General features: G+C 38.4%; 1 protein-coding gene across 4 annotated transcripts in view; it reads right to left on the reverse strand.

Moving 5' to 3' along the window:
• NELL1 (neural EGFL like 1) overlaps positions 1 to 19295 on the reverse strand; it is a 275157-nt gene that overhangs the window by 60138 nt on the left and 195724 nt on the right. For 3 of the 4 annotated variants that reach the window (XM_065065502.1, XM_065065501.1, XM_065065500.1), the window contains exon 15: positions 5187 to 5282. The exons of the other annotated variant lie outside the window; for it this stretch is intronic. In XM_065065502.1, coding sequence (XP_064921574.1) covers positions 5187 to 5282 — 96 coding nt within the window. The remainder of the gene's footprint in view (positions 1 to 5186; positions 5283 to 19295) is intronic. 4 annotated transcript variants of the gene reach the window in all.

The following is a 19295-nucleotide window of genomic DNA, read 5'->3' on the forward strand; positions in this document are numbered from 1 at the left end:
AAACAGCTTGGCAGCAAATAGAGCGGGGTAACCTCGGCCACCTGGAGCATCTGCCTGCTCTGGATCTGTCACACCCTCAGAAGTGCCGTATCAACCACAACCATCATTTTCTGTAATAAGCTAAGCATCATTCGCTTCACCCCTCCTATCTCGCACTATCCTGGCTTTGCCTCACCTTGAAATGAGAGGCTTAAGAAAGAATCTCATGCAAAGCCTTGCGCCCACAGCTGCACAGCTGGTTTGTTTCCCAAAATAAACCTTGCTTTGTATTTTACAAAAGACCCGAGACAGAGAAAGGTAGGGAGTTTTGACATTTAGCTTACCGTACTCACTGAAAAATCTCTTTCTTCGCTTTGCTTTAGGTTTTGCTTGCTTATTTTTTAAACCAGGTTTCTCGAGTGAAATGTCTGTGATAGCTACACACCTAAAGACTGATCCAGCTCAGGAATCAAAGAAATAGCACACAGAAATACAATTCTCACTTTTTTGTTGTTGTTTCTTCTATCTCCAGGGCCCAAGGGAATACAGACTGTAGGGGATTTTACCCCAAGGACTGCAGAAGACAATATATTCCAGAAGCAGCAATTTAAGAGACAGGTATACAAAGTAGTAGGTGGTTTCTTAGACAACTCCAGATGCTGCTAACTACTGAGAAACAAATCAGCTAAATTCTTCCTCATTTTCATGACATATACATGACATACCCAACTTCAAAATAAAAAGCACAGCAGCATTTTATTGCACACCTGTGAAATCTATGACTGCACTGAAGAATCCATATGTAATATTATGCAATACTAAAAGTGCTGATTTCTTTTTTCCACTCACAATGTAATTATTTGGATTCAAAGCCCATTTCTCAGCCACGGTACATACTGAAAAATGACCTCTCACCCCCATATCAGCCAATCTTTTGCACACACAGTCCACAACAACACGGAGAATAACACCATATCCTGATGCTTCACTGCCATGCCTTATCCTTGCTTCTGGTGGTTTACAATCAGCAGGCAATTCTCTGACAGCATCCTATTATTCTGTGTGAAAACTGTTCTCCAGTGCTTTACAAAGACTATAAATACACATGTGGGTACCACAAAAATATTTAGGTGTCTGAGCTCCAGCCTACACAACGTCCTTCTAATCTACCAGAATCATATTCCCCATTCATCGTGTACCAGGCTCAGAGAGTTGCTTGCAGGAGCCAGGGGAGTAAAATGCGGTGCAATTGTTGTGAATCCCTTTTGGAAGTTATGTCCCACCACTGCCAAAAGCCTTCCTGCAGCTTTTGGAAAAATATCACACTTTCTTTGACTTGCCCCTAGTTGGGAACCCATCACTTCAAGGCTTTCTGCTGTTTCCTGCTCATTGCCCAAAGTTATAATTCCTACTGGGATTAACCAGTATGAATTTCTGCCACCACTGGTCACCATCCCCGAGCTGTAGAGAAGCTGTTGTGTATTTTGTAGGAACACATAGAGGACTCCACCACATGCAAGCAGGCATTCAAGGAACGCCTGCAATTCCTAGACAATCACCTCTTTACTCCTGCCTTTGATATCAGATTGTCCTGCCTATCTCATCCTCACCACTTCAGTGGCAACAGTGACTAGAAGTCCACAAACACAGAATAACGGCCAACCCTGTCTAAAAAAACCAGTATTAAAACTCCACTGACCTGCTCGTCCGCAGAGAGGGAAACGCAGCTCAAGGAATGATGGGATTTTCTTTTAGTGTTGCAAAAGCACGAGATGGAAAAAACATGATTGGATGGAAAATCAGGGCATTTGAATCCACGCTGCCAACAACTCTCACAGAGTACAGCGTTTGCATTCCTCTCTGCACACCAGAAAGTCTCTCAGAAGCCTTTAACAGGATCCCTGCCAAGGATGCACCTGGGCCTGAGCCAACAGCGTAACACCGAGTTAAGGATGCATATCTCCAGCTCGGCCGCCAGGCATGTACGTGCCGGAACCATATAGCTATATCAGCAAAAATTCTATTGTAAGAAAAAATTCTAGCACAGTTATCGGAACCGTGTTAAATATGATCACAAACGGTAATGATCACAGAGATCATTGATTTCAGCTCTAGCTGAAACCAACAAACAAAAAATTGATTAGAAGATAGAATCAGATCCTAAGCAGAAAACAGTAACAATACTGTAAGAAGCATCGAGCCCACGCTTAAAGAAACAGCGTTATAAAGAAAGGGTGGAAGGAGGAATTACTTGATATCTCTCAACATCAATTTGCAGTTCACCTTCAAAAAGAAAAGGCAGCCCCTCAACCGCTAAGATGATTCCTCATCTCAAGCAAAGCAATTGGCAAGAGGTAATTCTTAGCAGTATGTTGAATTACGTATTTGCACATAAACCTTAAATGTGCATTTTAATTTCACCTGAGTAAACTACCAACATAAATCCTGCCCTTCTCAAATATCTGAATTTTTAATTAATCCAATATCATCATTTCAACCAGGCAGTCAGAAATGATAAGTAACATATGATCCACATTCAGAAGTAAATGCACCTGTTTTTCAACAACATTTCTAATTACTGGCTCAGTTTACACTTTAAATGAAGTTGAAGACAATTTGGATTATCCTGTTTTTAGCCAGTGATGAGTCCTTTCATCTTACAAGTAATGTATGACGAATTGCTGTGTTGTTGGTTTGAAGGACATTTTTAAATGCACCATGGTGAATAGAATACATTACCAAAACACATAATTTTGCTTCTGATATGCATCAGATCACCATGAGCTTCGGAGAAGATTTTACCAGGAACATTTAAGCTTTGATTTAAAGTGATGTCCCACCATTTCACTGGCTTTGGTCTATGTCATAACAATTGAGGGAGTGCTATTGTATGTTAAATTTAAAAAAGTGCTTTTTTCTAACATTACAGATAAGGAAAAAAAAATATATCATGGTTTTAAAGTATTTTAAATGTCCTCTAAAAACACTGCAGCAAACTGCAGTGAGACTATAATGGAAGTATTTTCCCTTCTTAAGAGCATTCTTTCATCAAGGAGTCAGCAGGTAAGGCAAGGGAAGCTTTGCCTCAAAGGTGGTTCATCACATTTCTACTCTCAACATTTAGTTTTTGGGACACGCACGTTTGGAAGGCTGAAGCTGTTCTCACACACATCTGATATGCACTTTGTCACTGAAATATGTATATGACATCTGAAGTTTTCAAACCTCTAACACAGCTAAAATGTGCTAACTTCTTACACACAAAGCTTCATTCTCAAGCCAGTTTGCACATCGTATTTCTCAAAGTTACCATCATTAGTTTGACTTGTAGCATACTGGTAAATCCTATACATCTTTAAAGGAAAAAATAAACGTCTTTCTGGTTCAGGTCATATAGATTTTATACACAGAAGCTAAATCCTCCTGACATCTACCTCTAAATTTCTTGATAAAGTGAGACTACCATGCCTGCCATCTTTCCTTTACTTCATGCGCTAACTCATATTTTAGATCAAAACAATACAAAAGACGTGAAAAACATCGGAGTCAACAATGGTTATGTCACCCATTCATCAATTTTAAACCATCACTTCAACAGTTTAAAGACTCTGTGTTCTAGTTATGAAAGTCTCTCTACTGCAATAAGAAAAAAAAAAAGACAGTTTGAACATTCTCAGGAGAAAGAAACCCAATGTGGGCAGTTGAGCACAAAGCTCCTGGGCAGCTGGGGAGCAAAGCACATACTGGTTTTACAGTATTAGATTTTCAGATAGGTAGAACACACCTCTAGTATCATGCGTTCCTCTGGAAGCACAGTTTCCCCTGAATAGTACGTGTTTTACAAAGAAATGAGAAATTATAAATGGAAGAGGGTAACTAGCAGGAAGGATGAGAGGCTGGGGAGCTATAGCAGGTGGGGCTCTGAGGCTGGAAGTCCTTGTGTTACTTTCTCGTGTATATTGCTGGTACTTACTGCTGAATGTCAGGAGGCTTGGGAGCTTTTCTCTATTTAAAACAAATAACCCAAAGGCTATAGGCGAGAAAAATGCAGTACTGAAATTTATTCAAGATGATATGAAAATATTAATGCCCTAGTTGGTTCTCAAATAATTAGAAACAATGCTGACAACTAGAAACGATGGGATTTTAGTAGGCAGTGATTTAAGTACATCCATAAAAAGCTCTAGTAGTTTTCAGAAGCTACTCAAAGCAGATTTGTTGACAAGTGGGCTTAGGTTACTTTGTATTATAATAGAACTGCCAGGTATTAAACAGACACTGATACACACAAATACTTAAGGATCTCTAGGTAACAAGTGGTTCCAGTGATTTAACATATCCTTTAACAGTTATCTCTTGGTTTTCTTCTTTTTTTACTTCTTTAAGAAAACCTCATCAATTTTAATTTTATCCTCATTAACATCATGCAACCTGTCTTACCAATTAACTTTATTTCCACCAGTAAAGGCAAGTACAAAAGGTTTATTCACAAACACACAACGCAGAAGACTCTCTCATTGGGTTATTTAAGTGAAATACAACCTCAATCAATACCAACCAAAATAAAATCCCAAATCTGCTGTATAACGAATCTAATCACAGTCCTACATGGAATTCTGTAAGATCCCTGCCTTCTCATTTAAGGTAGACAGACCTTTGTGACATGAACAGAAAGCTGAGCCCATGAGGCTGTCAGGAGCAAATCTTGAAACAGAAAAGTAGCTGGGAAAAGGCAGAAATGAATCATCACTAGTGAGATATGTTTGAATAGGCTGTGATTCTATGAAAATTGGTGGCCTCAGTGACTTAGAAACAAATCAAATGTTAAGAATTCAATAACTTTAAGTGAAAAACTTAAATCTTCCAAATTCCAGTCTAATTTGCAAACCGGATTCAGAAAAAGCAGAAGGTGACCTTGAGCTTGCACCACAGGAAATAGGTGGAGTAAATATTTTTCATTTGCCATCCCCTCTAATTAACTAAGTGTCTGCTGGAAACAAAAGCAAATACATCTCTGACTGTCTAAAACTGTCCATGTTTATTTTAAGACCAGCTTTCAGTTAGGAAAAGGCAGCTATGGAACAGTCATATATTCAATGAAGAGAAAATATTAAGCAGAATGAATGAATGGAAAGTAATTATTTCTTAATTCAGCATATCATATTTCTCTTTACCAAAGAAGAAAGCGTGTTTTGGGAAAGCTTTACCTTTCTCGCAATGACTTCCCGTGAACCCAGAAGGACAGACACATTTGTTAGGGGCTACACAAGTTCCACCATATCTGCACCCCTCTTCACAGAATGCTGAAAAATAAAAGGAATACAAGGGTACCATTTAATTTTTAAAAATATTTATTATATATTTGCAAGAGACTAAGAAAAACATCTAAATTCTGAGCAATTAACAGAATTCAACGTATTAAAATTCAATCCACCTGCAAACACAAAGAGGAGTAACTCAAATGACATGAGGAAAAGCCTTGGATTACACCGTAGGCAAACCACCTCACCAATAAAACATTAATAACCATCTGGAAGAAAAAGAGAGGGAGAAATAGAACGTACGATTTTAATGGGACTGATTGTCTTTCAATTATACCTAATATGAGTGCTACAATTACAATGCTCAGGTGATGCACAGAAAACAGGCTGGTCAGATGGTGTTAACTGCTTTGTTTCTCGCTTTGACCAAATACACGTTACTGAATTTTCTATGAACACATCATGTGTTGCTATTTTTTAACTTTAAGCGTAAAGTACATTTTGTGGAATCAAGAAATGAAATAGGGTGAGACTCAACTGAAATAGAGGAGAAGGGCTCAGCCACACCAGATAATGCCTCTACTGAAGTGCGATTCCTGACAACAATACAAAAATACTTTAAAAGTGCAGTTGTCCAATAACTAGGATTTGAAATAAATGTTGGATCTCGTGTCTTTTCTTGCGAGACAAGCATCAAGACATGATCTATTTTGTACTGTTAACTCAAGATCTTTGCTAAGACTAAGGCCAGCCTGACCCACACCACACTCCCCATGCTCTCCTACGTATTTATTGAACTTCACAAGTTACTCAGTGGGTTTGGCGGCACTTGCGAGGGAAGTCACAATTAATATTTAAACAGCAGCTCTCTGCATCTAAGCTAATAACAGAATTGCAAAGTGTTTCCTGCAAGCTAAAATCACAGATGGAGCGTTGGCAAAGAGATGTTACGAATGCTATGAAAAGGCTTAAAGTGCTAGATAACAGAAGAAATGTTTAAGATTTATTTTCCAATGCCCGAAAAAGAAAAATAAAGTTAATAGAGCATTAAGCATTAAAAAGAATCTTTTACAATTGTTAACCACTTAGAGGCAAAAAAGCATGTAACCTATCTCTTGATTGAACTGATATACAGATCTGCCTCACTCTAAATGTATAATTTGTAGCATGTCATACCGTTTTATGGAGGATAACTTGGGAGAAAAAATGCTGAAGTGCTTTTGAGATGGTAGTAGAACATATTAAGTGGTCCTGTGACTGGCACAAGGCCGTGGTGTGGAGGAAGCACCATTCTTGCCCAGTAAATCCTCCTGCTAATCAATGTATACACTCCATATGGGAAACTTCTGAAATACATCTATTTTTAAACCAGACAATTTCTACCGTATGGGAAAAAATAAGATAAATACAGTTTTGCATATAAATATTTGTCAAAAAGTACAACTGTTCAGAAAGCAGAAAGTGCTAATACGGAATACAGCTGGGAAATATATGAAAAATATGATGAGACTCAAAAGATTCCTGCTGTAGCTCTTGCAAAAATGTTTGCTCATTTCTAGTCTCAGCCTTCTTAAAGAAGGTACAAGTTAAAGTCTCCATCCCATTTTTTTTCTGGTTTGAAACTGAGAATAAGCAGAGACTTCCATGAAGAAGTAATACATTTCTGCACGACACCAAAAGAATTAGACTTTGTGGCAGATTAGCTGTGCTCGTCTTTGTTGCTCAGGCTTTTTGGGGGGTGGTTCATTCATATATTTTTATGCAAGAAAAGAAAACCCCAAGGAAGAGTGTCAGAATTACCCTGCTGTTGCCCAGATGGTTCTACAAACCCTCTAATAATTCCTGCATTGCAGGAAGTAGCAACAGCAAACCCACAAATCTCAGAATGTAGTTACAAAACCAAAATGTTTGTCTAAAGGCTACTTTCCTTGCTGCTAGAAACACAGCTCACAGTTCTATATACTGAAAGCACTACTATGAATTTTAAGAATGTTCCATACCTCTAATAACAGGAACTCAGCTTCAATCGCTAGCAATTTTACCAAATTTCACTTGTTTGAACTATTTCCTCTAATGGTTCTGACCCTGGCTGAAGCCTTTTGGAACATTTTATCAAAATTCAGTCATCCCCAACAATGAAGTTTTTCATTTACACCCTTAGTAGAAGAGATTAATTAAGGACAGTCTTTACATCACTTCTGTACCAATGCCTTACGGACAAGAAGACCCAACAGGGAGCAGCTCAGCGACTGAATAGTAAATCAATTGGAGTGCCCATGTTCTCAAGAACCTACTTTCTTTGGGGCTTATGCTTTGGATCTGAGACTTCCACTGTGGTTTAGACCCCTCAAAATCAAAATTCAATTTGGGGGAGTGACAGGGACACACCAGTACCACAGAACTATCAGCTATAAACCTTGCTTGCAGACTCCTTCCTACTCAGAGAAAGTTATCACAAGACAAATTGCAGCTGGATCGTATTTTGCTAATGGATTCCCATAAATAGATCCTGTCTCTGAAACTGTTTGCAGGCTGGCAAACTTGTTTAAAAGTAGGATGGTTACTAAATTGGCAATAAACGTTTTAGCAGGAAAATTAAGTGAAGATGCCATTAGGGTAAAGTTTACAAGGGTAAACATCCATCACTAAGAGCCTTATTCAGTATTCCATATGTAAAAGAAACCACATCTATTGATTTCAGGAGGCTTCTGCCAAAGCGAACAGACCTCTGTAGTGCTAACAGATTTCTTCCTTTATCATATAAAAGGCCATTCCTTAATAGACATAATTTCTCTACAGAGGAGAAGTTTAATTTTTAATGTACGTTCTCCTTGATGATAGATCTGTAGAGAATGGAAACAGCCAAAATGTCTGCGGGATTTGTTATTTTTGTGATAATGTTGCAGAGACAGGAGAGTCCCACTGCAGAGCTCCACAAAGAGCATCTTGAAGGTCCCCACAAACCTGGCACCGCACTCCTGGATGGGTACAAGATGGGGTACACTTTATTTTCCCCTGTCTAGTAAACACAGTTATCCGTATCTCCTCTCCCAATGAGGTTGTTATGGACATCCCCAGGAAGGAAAACGAGAAGTCAGCAGAGTTAGAGCCTCTTGGAGCGGAAGGTATGGAATGTGCCTTATATTTTCCTTCAGTTCCTTTTGTTCTTCCCTAGATCTAAGCAGTAATGTGCAAGAAAGCCTATGTGAGGCAGGCTTGCCAACAGTAGCTTCAAATATTTTGTACCGCCTGCTGCTGCAAATTGTAGTCTCTTTTTAGCCCCTCTGCTTACAATACTCACGGAAAGCCAAAGAGTTTGGGTTCCAGTCTCCTTTGTTATAAAGTGGAAGGAATTGGCTTAATTATTCTAATTGTTTGTATCACAGCACAGTAGCAGGTACCTCAGCGTGGAACCCCCATGTAGAGCAAATACATCTTATTTCCAAGCGTAACACAGTAATCATTATAAAATAAACCACAAACATTTATAAATATGTAAAAATATTTGTATTGAATGAAAACCACAAATGAAAGAAAAACAAGTAAATATCCTACAGATTTACAGGAAAGTCACTGGACTATGAAGAGACACAAAAGTCACCTTCCTAAAACCCCAGATATATATATTATTTCTTGACACACACAAAACACTTCGATAAAGCTATAATAAAACATCATAATATTGATATTACTGTTGCATTCCTATTTTATAAAACTTGATAAACTGAGATATATTTATTAAATGCACCTTTTAATAGGCCATTTTCTTGATGTTGCCCTGGTATAGCATAATCCATGCTTTTACAGCTAATGTGTAACTCACTACAGTGTTACCACAGGCATATAAGATGACCTACTATAAAGCAACCATAGGCATAATATACTTTACTCCCTTCTTTTCCTTTGTATTATCTACCCATTATTTTTCAAGAAAGAAAACAATTAAAATTGATGCATTCCATTGTTCGAGCTCATCGTCTTCTATTTGAGAATGAGTAAATTCTCAGATTCGGAGAATTTGAACTCAGAAGCAACTGTCTAGAATTCTATCAAGTGCATAATCCCCATTTCCACTTCATCCCAACACCACCACTAAGCAACAAACAGCAATGTTTTAAGAATTCCTTAACAATTTGTTTACTAAGCAGCTGACCTCTTCATCTTGTCAGCAAAGAGATGGAAGAGGTTCAAAAGCAGCCTTAGCAGTGGGTATTTTTGGTTTCTTCAACTGTTTTTCTCTCCCTCATGATTTTCCCTATTTCTTTGGTAGTCAAGAAACAGCATTGAAAACAAACAAAAAAGGCTCCACTAGTATCAAAATGAAAACCGCTGTAGAAAAAGATAAAGCGTACTATAGTTTGTATAAAAGAGAATAATCTAGCAATACTAAAACTGTAAATAACTCCAGCCTCTATATCATAGAGAAACTCTTAATTAAAGAAAGCAAACACAGGTTTGTTCAACAGGGCCTACTTTATGTGTTTATAGGGGCCAAATCCACACCTACTCGTGTATTATACTGGATTTATCGCAGATAAATCCAACGACTAACCCATAAGCAAAGTTCTCTTGTCCAGATGGCTGCAGAGCAAAGTCACCACCAGCCTGGTTTGCACTGGGAATTGCAACGTGGCTCGAGGTGAGGCCACATCCTTCACGAGATAACAGCTTCTGGTGTGGAGCAGCGATACTGCAACCTGCAGCTTTTCTGCATTTTTACCCAAAGTACTGGGTGCTCACGTTCATCCCAAACCAGCTGGCAACTGGCTGCATATGCATACATCAGCTTTAGGGGCGTTACATACCTACGGCAAGGAGCATACGTTGAACTTCATGATCAAATAGAGCGGCAGGTATACTGCCAGTGCTGCCCTATATTCATTGCAGTTTTCTAGAAGACTGGAATTAAAAGGGATTTCAATCTGACACCTTTACTTGCTTAAACATTATGTACTGGCACAGCAAAAAAAAAAGAAGGTGGGCAAACCCATCCTTTGGAGGTGCTCATCATAGGTTCATTGTTCCATGCTTCATCCCCTATCCAAAATGCAAACCACAGCTCCTCCTGGTCACTTCCTTGGCAAAAACCATAACCTTTGTCCACCTTGGAAATCAGCAGGTGTTTGGGACTGCTACACTGGGCAGCATAAGCCAGAAAGTCATACTAGGCTGCTCTTGTACTTTTGAAATGCTTTTTTTGTGATTTCTTTTCAGCTGGGTGATCAGTAAAATGACCGTGAAGCCCACTGGTATTTGGCCAGACTCAAATGCACGTCAGGTGAAAAAAGAAAATGCATTTCCATTGAGGTAAGGCAAGGAAGGGGTCAGGCACAGACTGTCTGGATAAACAAAAATGTGTGGCTTTGGAAAAAGAGATGGGCTAGCGGAACTACACAAGCAATTTGATAATCAATTGACGGAAAGACCACAATTTCATTAGCTGATTGAATTTACTCAGCCAAGTACGCACAAGGTCACAGTTGATAACAATCCAACTATGGAAGCCAAATACCGGAATAATCAGATGATACCAGTTGCTGAGGCGGGTTTAGAGGACAGCTGAGAAAGTGAGGAGAAAGCACACAAACAAAATAAGGGAGCAGCAGAGCTGCTGCTCTTTTTCTCCGTACTCAAGTGTGACATTATCATCTATAAAAGTACAAAACTCTCCTTGGTTCAGTGAACTACATCCATTGGATACAGGGTGCGACTTATTTAACACCCAGTCTGCCAAATGCCACCGGACTCCTTTCACAGCTGGATGGAGTCAGAGAAGGACAAATCTGGCACGAGTGAACTTTGGACAAAAGAACTATCCTGGAAAATGTTCATCCCACATGTTGGAGCAGGAAGGGGAGAGCGGGTCAGTCTGGCAATCAGGATGCGAACACATCTGAGACTGGAAGATAAATCCTCAGCTGAGAAGTTCATCACCTTTGTGAGTGGCTTCCAACCTAATTTAAGCTTCAGATTTTATGTGTGGTATGTATGAGGGTTAGTTTAGCTCAGGAAGAGCCTATAAGTCTTAGGTCTTCTAACAGCTGATTGTAAAGTTATTATTCCTGATTTATATTTCTAGAGATTTCGCATATAACAGGTACTTTACAAATGTAATTAGCACAACGGCTGCCTAGCGTAATCAAATTCTAAATCCTGGTAGCACAAAACCACTACTTAGAGCTAAATCTGAACAAAGATCAATGCTCTTGGAATCAAGGTTTGCAGATAGGGTTTTTTTCAAAGCACTCAGAAAAGCATGAAGGAATTCTTTCAAATTTGGGAGGCAACACACAGTGAGAGTAAAGAAGGAAAAGGGGCAAACCAGAAAAGTACCTGGAAGGATTATAAAAAATCGTTAATATAGCAGGAAGAAGTGATGTCAAAGATATGGGACACGGGCATATACATACATACTCTGAGTTTGTGTGTGCATGTGTTTGCATAATATATAGTATTTATCAAAGTGGTGAACTTATATTGTAGATTTTTGTCCCTGGGCTATTTTAGCTGACGTAGCAGTGAATCTTTTCAAGCACTGGGCGCTCTGTCACACAGCACTTGCAAAATTAAGATTGAGGTGAATTTGGAAGGCTGAGCATATCTCTCAGAAGGCACCGAACCTGCAGCACTGGGCCTTTTCTTTGCTGTTCTATGATGTTAAATTCTCTCGGTGCCTGGTGTTCTGCTTGACTGATAAGCTATCAAGTTGTAGTCATTTGTACTCAAGGAACAGGCCGTTCATCTGGATGTTTTCATGGTGGGCTCACGTGCTGTTTGGTTGGAGATGTCTGATTCTTTTTGAAAAATGAGACATGACTTAAAATTAGTACAATGCATCACAGTGATAAATACTAATAATTTCCTTTGTATTACGCCAATAATGGAACTTACTTTTGAGTGTGTAAGTTATCCACCTTCATTAATACATTGTCACCTATTATCTTTTCTAATGAACAAGTTGTATTTCATTGAATTAATTCAGACAACATACTGAATGGACAGAATCTGTCCATTCTACTTTATTGGTTAAAAGACATATATAAAACACTTTTTGATGTCAAGCTTACTTTATGGCTCTGAGGACAGATATGTGACAATTTTCTAAAATGTATATGAAAAAGATCAATAGAAGCAGTAAGAGACAAAAGTAATATAATGAAATGTGTCCTGTGATATATTACGCTCTCGAAAGCATCTCTCGCATCCCCAGATGATTCTGTGCTAAATAAATATTCTTGTTGCCATTTTACTGCCCTGCTTCCTCAAGGCTAGACTCTTCATATTTTTAGTGCACCACTTTAAGTCCACTGCAGCTGTCGTTCTAGTAACCTAATACTAAGCTTGACAAAATAGGGCAGAATACTTCTTCCACAAACCAGCCGAACATCATCTTTCAAAATTCAATTCAACAGTTAGAACTGTAAAACCAAACTGAAATTTACTTTGAGAAATGACATGACATACCGTATTATTGGAGTTTTTCTTCGCACCACATCAATGTGCTGCTTATACTCCCACTTTTGTTTCTAACAAAGGAGCATAAAATCATTTCTATTTACAAACATAACAACTAAGTTCTATTTTTATATATTTTAATAGAAAGTCCAGTGCAGTTACCAAAACAAACTGGAGAGAAGAACACTTTACTAAAAACTGCAGTCATTACAGAACAAGATAGAAGGTGAAACTTCTGACATGTTTCCACTTTGGCTGCAATACTGTGGCTCACAGTTTCTTTAGAAATCAGTTATGCTTAATCAATCTTAATTTAAGGATAAAGAAGCATGTTCCAGAAGCACAATAGAAGCATTTTCCCTTGCTTGATCTATTATCACAATGTTAGAAAGACCTTGAATTCAAATACCATTGAAGTCATTGAAGAAAAAAAAAAAAAAAAAAAAGAAAAAAAATCAGTAAAGAATGGATGCAATCTCAGGTCTCTTTGACCTTAGTACAGTACATGGAATATTCAGATAACACAATAGTTTTCTAGCTGTGTTTTACAGTTCTCTGATCTTAGCCTTCCAGTCCCCACCATTGCACTCCAGGCACACTGAGCTCAAGACTAGCCGGACTCTACCCTAATGGAACAGGTATCCAGTCTTTAAATTCCCTCTTCTTGCTTTACCCTGTAGCACTGAGAGGCACCTTCACCAATAAAACACAAGTCTATTTACCTGTAGGAAACATTCTGTCTCAGTGTGAAAGATTTACTCTGTATTGCTTAATGAAACGCTACCTAGCATCCTCAAATAATCATATGTTATTAAAAACGGTGCAATGTTGAATAAGCTGTATAAATAATATGTCTAACATGTCAATAAAAAGCTGTTTTATGGTAGTTCTCTGTATGAGGAACACTATCTTTCTAAGTGGCAAATGAACTTCAGAAAGCAGTGTGGCTGGAAACAAGAACATTGCTTGGGTGCAATCACAACCTCTCGCGTGTTACATTTAGTGGTATATTTTGAGGATTGCTACTATCTTATTGCAAGCATAACAACTGGAACTGAAAACAAATACTTGTTTGATAGCTGCACAAAACATGCAATATGAAATCAAGGAATTGTTGATAGCACAGAAGTGACATTACTGGCAGAGAGAAAATACAAAATAAAATGGCAATGGGTTTTTCTGCTCTGGATCAACGACATTTAAAGATAAATAACTTATAAAGACATTAAGAGACCTTAAGCAGTGAATCTTTAAATGAGCACACTAAAATGTAGGTGTTCTCATGGTCTTAATGTGACACTTCTGGTACACTGCAAGAAACAGCTACAGTGGAATCTCTGCAAACATTTTCTAATGGGCTTTTGCATCGTCTTTCCAATCTCACTCATTCTGCTTAGACAGTTCACCCAAAATAAAATGCCCTTCTCAAAGTACAATTGCTTTCTATTGCCCAACACCCGAAGGATGGGAATTGTCAGTTCTGGAGATCAGAGTCCTCTGACTACACAAGAGGAAGGACTTGAGCAGGTGAAGCTTTCAGAGCTCACCCACAATACCCATGCAGCCTTTACTCTCTATCAAGAAAGATGCCCTGTCAGATATAGATGTTTTCCCATTAAGGAACAGAATTAAGAGTTAATCTCAATTTACAGAATCTAGCTTACCTTGCAGTCTCTAACAGATAAAGGTTTGAATTCACTAAAGACACCGCCAAGAAGGCAATCAAGAGATGAAAAGCTCTGTATCCCATCAGCAATGCCCCAGGGCATTCTGTCTCATTCCAATCAAGTTTATAGGAGGAAAAGAAAGAATAGCAAAGAAAACAACGAAGCGATGGGTTGGAGAGCTGGGGGAAGAGGGATTCAAACACACTGCTACAACACACCACACTAAATTAAGGATTCTCTCAGGTCTGGCTAACTTTTGCAATCTTCTACGCTTCTTCTGACCTTTGCATTTGTTGGCTTAAAAAGATCATGCAAATAACCATTAATAGGACACAATCTCAGCGCTTATCTGCATTTTAAATCAGAAAGCTTTTCAGTAGGAGATTTTTAGCTATTTCTTTCACTTTCCCAGTGGCAAAAGACACATTCACCTTAATATCTGGAATCACCTAAATTAACATCACCAAATAAATTTTACCCTGAAGTGTAAGGCTCATCCAGAAGTAAAAAGAATAAACTTAAATATTTTGACTTATCTGAGAGAGCCACCAGATTTTTCAATAAGGAAAAAAAGAAACACTGGAAAGTGATATTGTTCTCACCATTACACAGAAATTTTGGTCGAAAGGCAGAGATTGCTTTTGCTCAAGCTGGCGTGACAGCAGGTGTGATATGCATCACCATCAGCCTTATAATCATCATAATACGTTGCTTTTACATAAATCCTTTCATCTCCAGCTTTTACACATTATGAACAATTAAGCCTTACAGCCCCCCAGCGAGGAAGACGCATTAAGAACCTGAGCCTACCAGGCACTTTTTCAGATCAGAGTTAACTACAGAAATATCATTTAATAAAGTACGCTTTTAACAAGTAAGAGCAGAAAAGCAAATATAATCTTTGTGTGTATAATCTTTGACTGAGCCAAGAGCATTTTAGAAACCCAAGGGGCCGCACTCTCTGCTAGTGTCGATTAGTAAATCTATATCAATTTACACAGTGACTAAGAATTTACCCCCTAAATTCTTAAGCTACAAGACTCTAAGGAGTACGGTTCTGTCACAACTTATAAGAACTTGCGTCCTTACAAATACACAACACAGTGATGCAAAAAATTAGCTAATATCTAGGAAGTATGCGCAACGTTGACTTAAGTTCCTGCCCCTCTGTTTTTCTATAGAGAACTCACTGGGTAGGAACAGGTAGGGGAATAACAAAGGGAAAGGAAAATAGAATATAGATCCTCAGTTGCTTGTTACAGAGCAATGCCACTGTGGTCACAAAGCTAACATCAATGATTCCATGTCAGTGCACTCTGCGTTTTGCCGCATGGGTCCCATCACAATGTCACGTGCTTCAAGAAATCAAAATAATGACAAATCTCCACAATTGGCTTGAGCGTGCCTTCAAGGTGCTGGGACTTAAAACTTGCTGTGTCTGGCCAAAATTGTTTCTCCGGACACACACAAAACATTCCAGACAGTTTGTTTGCCTCACAACCCGATAACGGCGCTTTGGTAGCACCACAGAGCACATGCCATATGGATCTTTTTAGTACTTTGGATTCATTTAGAATGACAGGGTTCAACATAAATGTGAAGTATCCTTCTTATGCTTTAGTCTGCTAATGGTACATAGTATATTCATCATGGATAAAAAATAAAGCACCATAAATGGCAGCTCTAACCCTTCCATCAAGTGCAGGGTGTCTTCCTAAAAGAATATGTTTTGAAATCAGATTTCTAGAACCCCCCTCTTATAATATAATTTTCCAATGTTTAGTTTGCAAAAATTGACTACAGGAATACTTGCTACATTGCTTGCCAATGCAACATTTAATTTTATGGTGCACAGAATGGATTTCTCTTAACAGATGTATCCGTTCCCTGATATCATGACTAAACTGCTTCATATCCATTAAACGCCGTGTGGAGAACTAGCAAAACTATGGTGCTTATTTTCGTTGTTGTAGCACGCACTTCTACTTGCTCATAACATCATGCTGCCCTGAATAATAACAGCTTTGCCTGCTTTTAGCAGACTTGAGCATGTGCATACCATATATCTTCTTACATACAAGTGGTGGTTATGCACAAAAGTGTCCCAGTTATAAATTCTAAAGCATAGAAGAATTACAAGAGTGTTTGCAGCTATTACTCAAAAATAAATAAATCGTAATGTTAAAAAATTTTCCACAAAATGAAATTCAATCTTTGGCTTGAGAGAAGTTAGCTTCCTTCTCAAGTCTGGGTTAAACATCCCGTTTAATCACGTCCTCATAAAAAATGAAATTTCGCCCTATGTTGGAAATGTTTAGAACAGAGAGAACATGATTTAATTGCAATATCCCCTGGCTACATTCAGGGAAAACCATGTGTGTACGGTCCACAGTTCTTTGAGATCTGGGGATCTACCACAGCCACATAACAGTCGTACCAACGCGCAGTCCCTGGCACACACACTGCAGTTATGTGACCCAACTCATGGACATTCTTCCTATATAAGCTGTGCCATGAAAGGAGGTAAGATTCATCTAATCATTAGGTTTTCCAGTTGTGTGACTGGCTTCTATAACGGAGACAGAGGCAGTTTTGGACACAGGTAATCTTTCCGCACACACATTTCTGTTCCCAAAATCCCTCATATCACAGGTTTCTGCAATCTGCTAACAGCAGCTCTGGCAGATGATGAGCTCCCAATTTTATAAAACACAAGCAATCTTAACCTCCTCACATCGTGCTCTTAATTGCAGCTTAATGGAGCTTCAGTAGGTTTCAATAAAATCTTTGTTGTAAAAGTAGTTTCAAAAGACACATTCTTTGAATCTACAAGCACCATCTTAAAAGAACCAGCAAATGAGCTCCACAAAGCGCGTTTTCTTTGAAACAAGCCACAAATAGGAGTGACTTCTGTGACAATTAACTGGTTTAAAATAGTGGGATTCAAGCATCAGGCAGCTACAGAAAAAACATGTGAAGGTGACAAGAAAACTATTAGATTTATGCATCTTCAAATATTTCCACAAAGGCATCTTCAAATATTTCCACACTGTGGGTAACCAGAATCCGGACTAGAAAGGAAACTACTTCAAGTCATGTTTATTTTATCTATCCAATGTGAGCGATGCTAAAGGAGACTGTACTTTCCAATGCAATGGTGCAATATTTTCGTACTCATGTCCATATTAATACATCATTCATCAGGTATATGAAATATAGCAATGCTATACCATGATTCCTAAAAACATCATAATATGTTGCAGTATATTATCTCACGTAGTACCTAGTTTTCATATATCTCACTGGAAACTGGTGTATCCAAAGCAGAATTCTAAATAACATTTCTCTTAACACCAAAGTACATTACTCAAGCCAAGAATGAGATACAGACACGTAGCATGGAAACATGTATCAGACACAACAATTTTGTTGATTTTGAACACATTTGTGTCTCCAGTTACACATGTGCTAAGCTGAAAACATACCTCATAATTCCAGGTAGAAAAATACTGCATGTACTACTGCATGTACTACTGCATGTACTACTGCATGTACTACTGCATGTACTACTGCATGTACTTAAATAGTCTATTGCCTCGCCAATCCTAACTCAAGCAAAGAAACCTTTTGAAATCGCTTCATCTCCATTCAAGTGAAAATAAAAGTCCTAAAATCTTAAACTTCGAATGTTCTCACAAAATTGGCCGAGTACAGAAGTAGTTTCTGTTTAAAGACACTTTTTGAGTCAAATAAGTTTTGACCTTCTTTTTAAAAACAAGTACGTTTCACTGAGCAGCAATCAAGCGGTCATCGCTAATGTATACTGCCAAAACAAGTGCAATTGTGGGGAAAAGATGCTCTCTGAACAGCTCTGTAAAGCATTCTATTTTTATGTTGTTGCTGTTTTCATCTTTTTCCCAAAAAAAAACTCAATAAAATTACTAGGTTTGCTCTACACTATGAATAACACTGCATAGCAAAAGGAAATAAAACTCCTACAGTGTATAATATCAATCATTAACAGCGAACAAATATTACTGCTGCTGGATAGTGTCAGAATAATGGTGTCCTGTAAACAGAACACTTTAAAAATATACACTGGGCAGAAAGCAAGCTTCTACTTAAAATGAGTATTGTTCCTATGCATACTAGAGCTGACGTGTCAAGATTTCAGGAGCTGACGTGTCATTATGAAGCCAGAGTTCTGGTGACCGTACGGGCACCAAATGGGCTTAAGGAAAGGAAGGGACGGCACTGCCAAACCCTTACAGAGAGAATTCAGCTGCCCAGGAGTGCACAGCCTGATTGGTTTGGGGTTTCTTTCTTCTCTATGGCAACCCAGAGTCTGAAATCATCTGTTTATTCACAGAATAGTTAGTGTCAGCAACAGGGCAAGATTCTGTAGACTGCCGTGCCTGTAGCGTATCGCCACAGACTATTACATCTCGCTAAAATAAACCTTGTAAATTGTGCTCTATATGGCATGTTAGCCAGCACAGTAATTCCCAAGCTCTAGGGGCTTGGCAGAAAATCAGAAACTATAGGGTAAGATAAAGACAGTGCATTTCTTATGGTGGAGTATCAGATACAAGTAACACTGGGATTTTGCTATTTCCATTAAAAAGCTTTGCTTTTTCAGGATCCACAACCACATTTACTTGATTGACCAGTATCGGGGCATTTAAATACCTGTTTAAGAAATTAAGAAGCTGAACAAAGATACTTAAGGAAGAATTGATTTTTCTTGTTTCCAAAAGAAGCATAAAGGAGTAAGATACTTCTGTATCAGGCAGATACTCAAGGGAACTCAGCCTGGGTCGTTCACCTCTTGCTTTGTATTTTGTTACTGTTGAATAAATCAGCAAATCCAGCATCACAATACCATTTTTACAGCAACTCGTATCTACCTTTATCTGTCTTATGCCACTGCAGA

Source organism: Columba livia, chromosome 5, assembly GCF_036013475.1.
Source record: "Columba livia isolate bColLiv1 breed racing homer chromosome 5, bColLiv1.pat.W.v2, whole genome shotgun sequence".
In the NCBI taxonomy this organism is placed as follows: Eukaryota; Metazoa; Chordata; class Aves; order Columbiformes; family Columbidae; genus Columba; species Columba livia.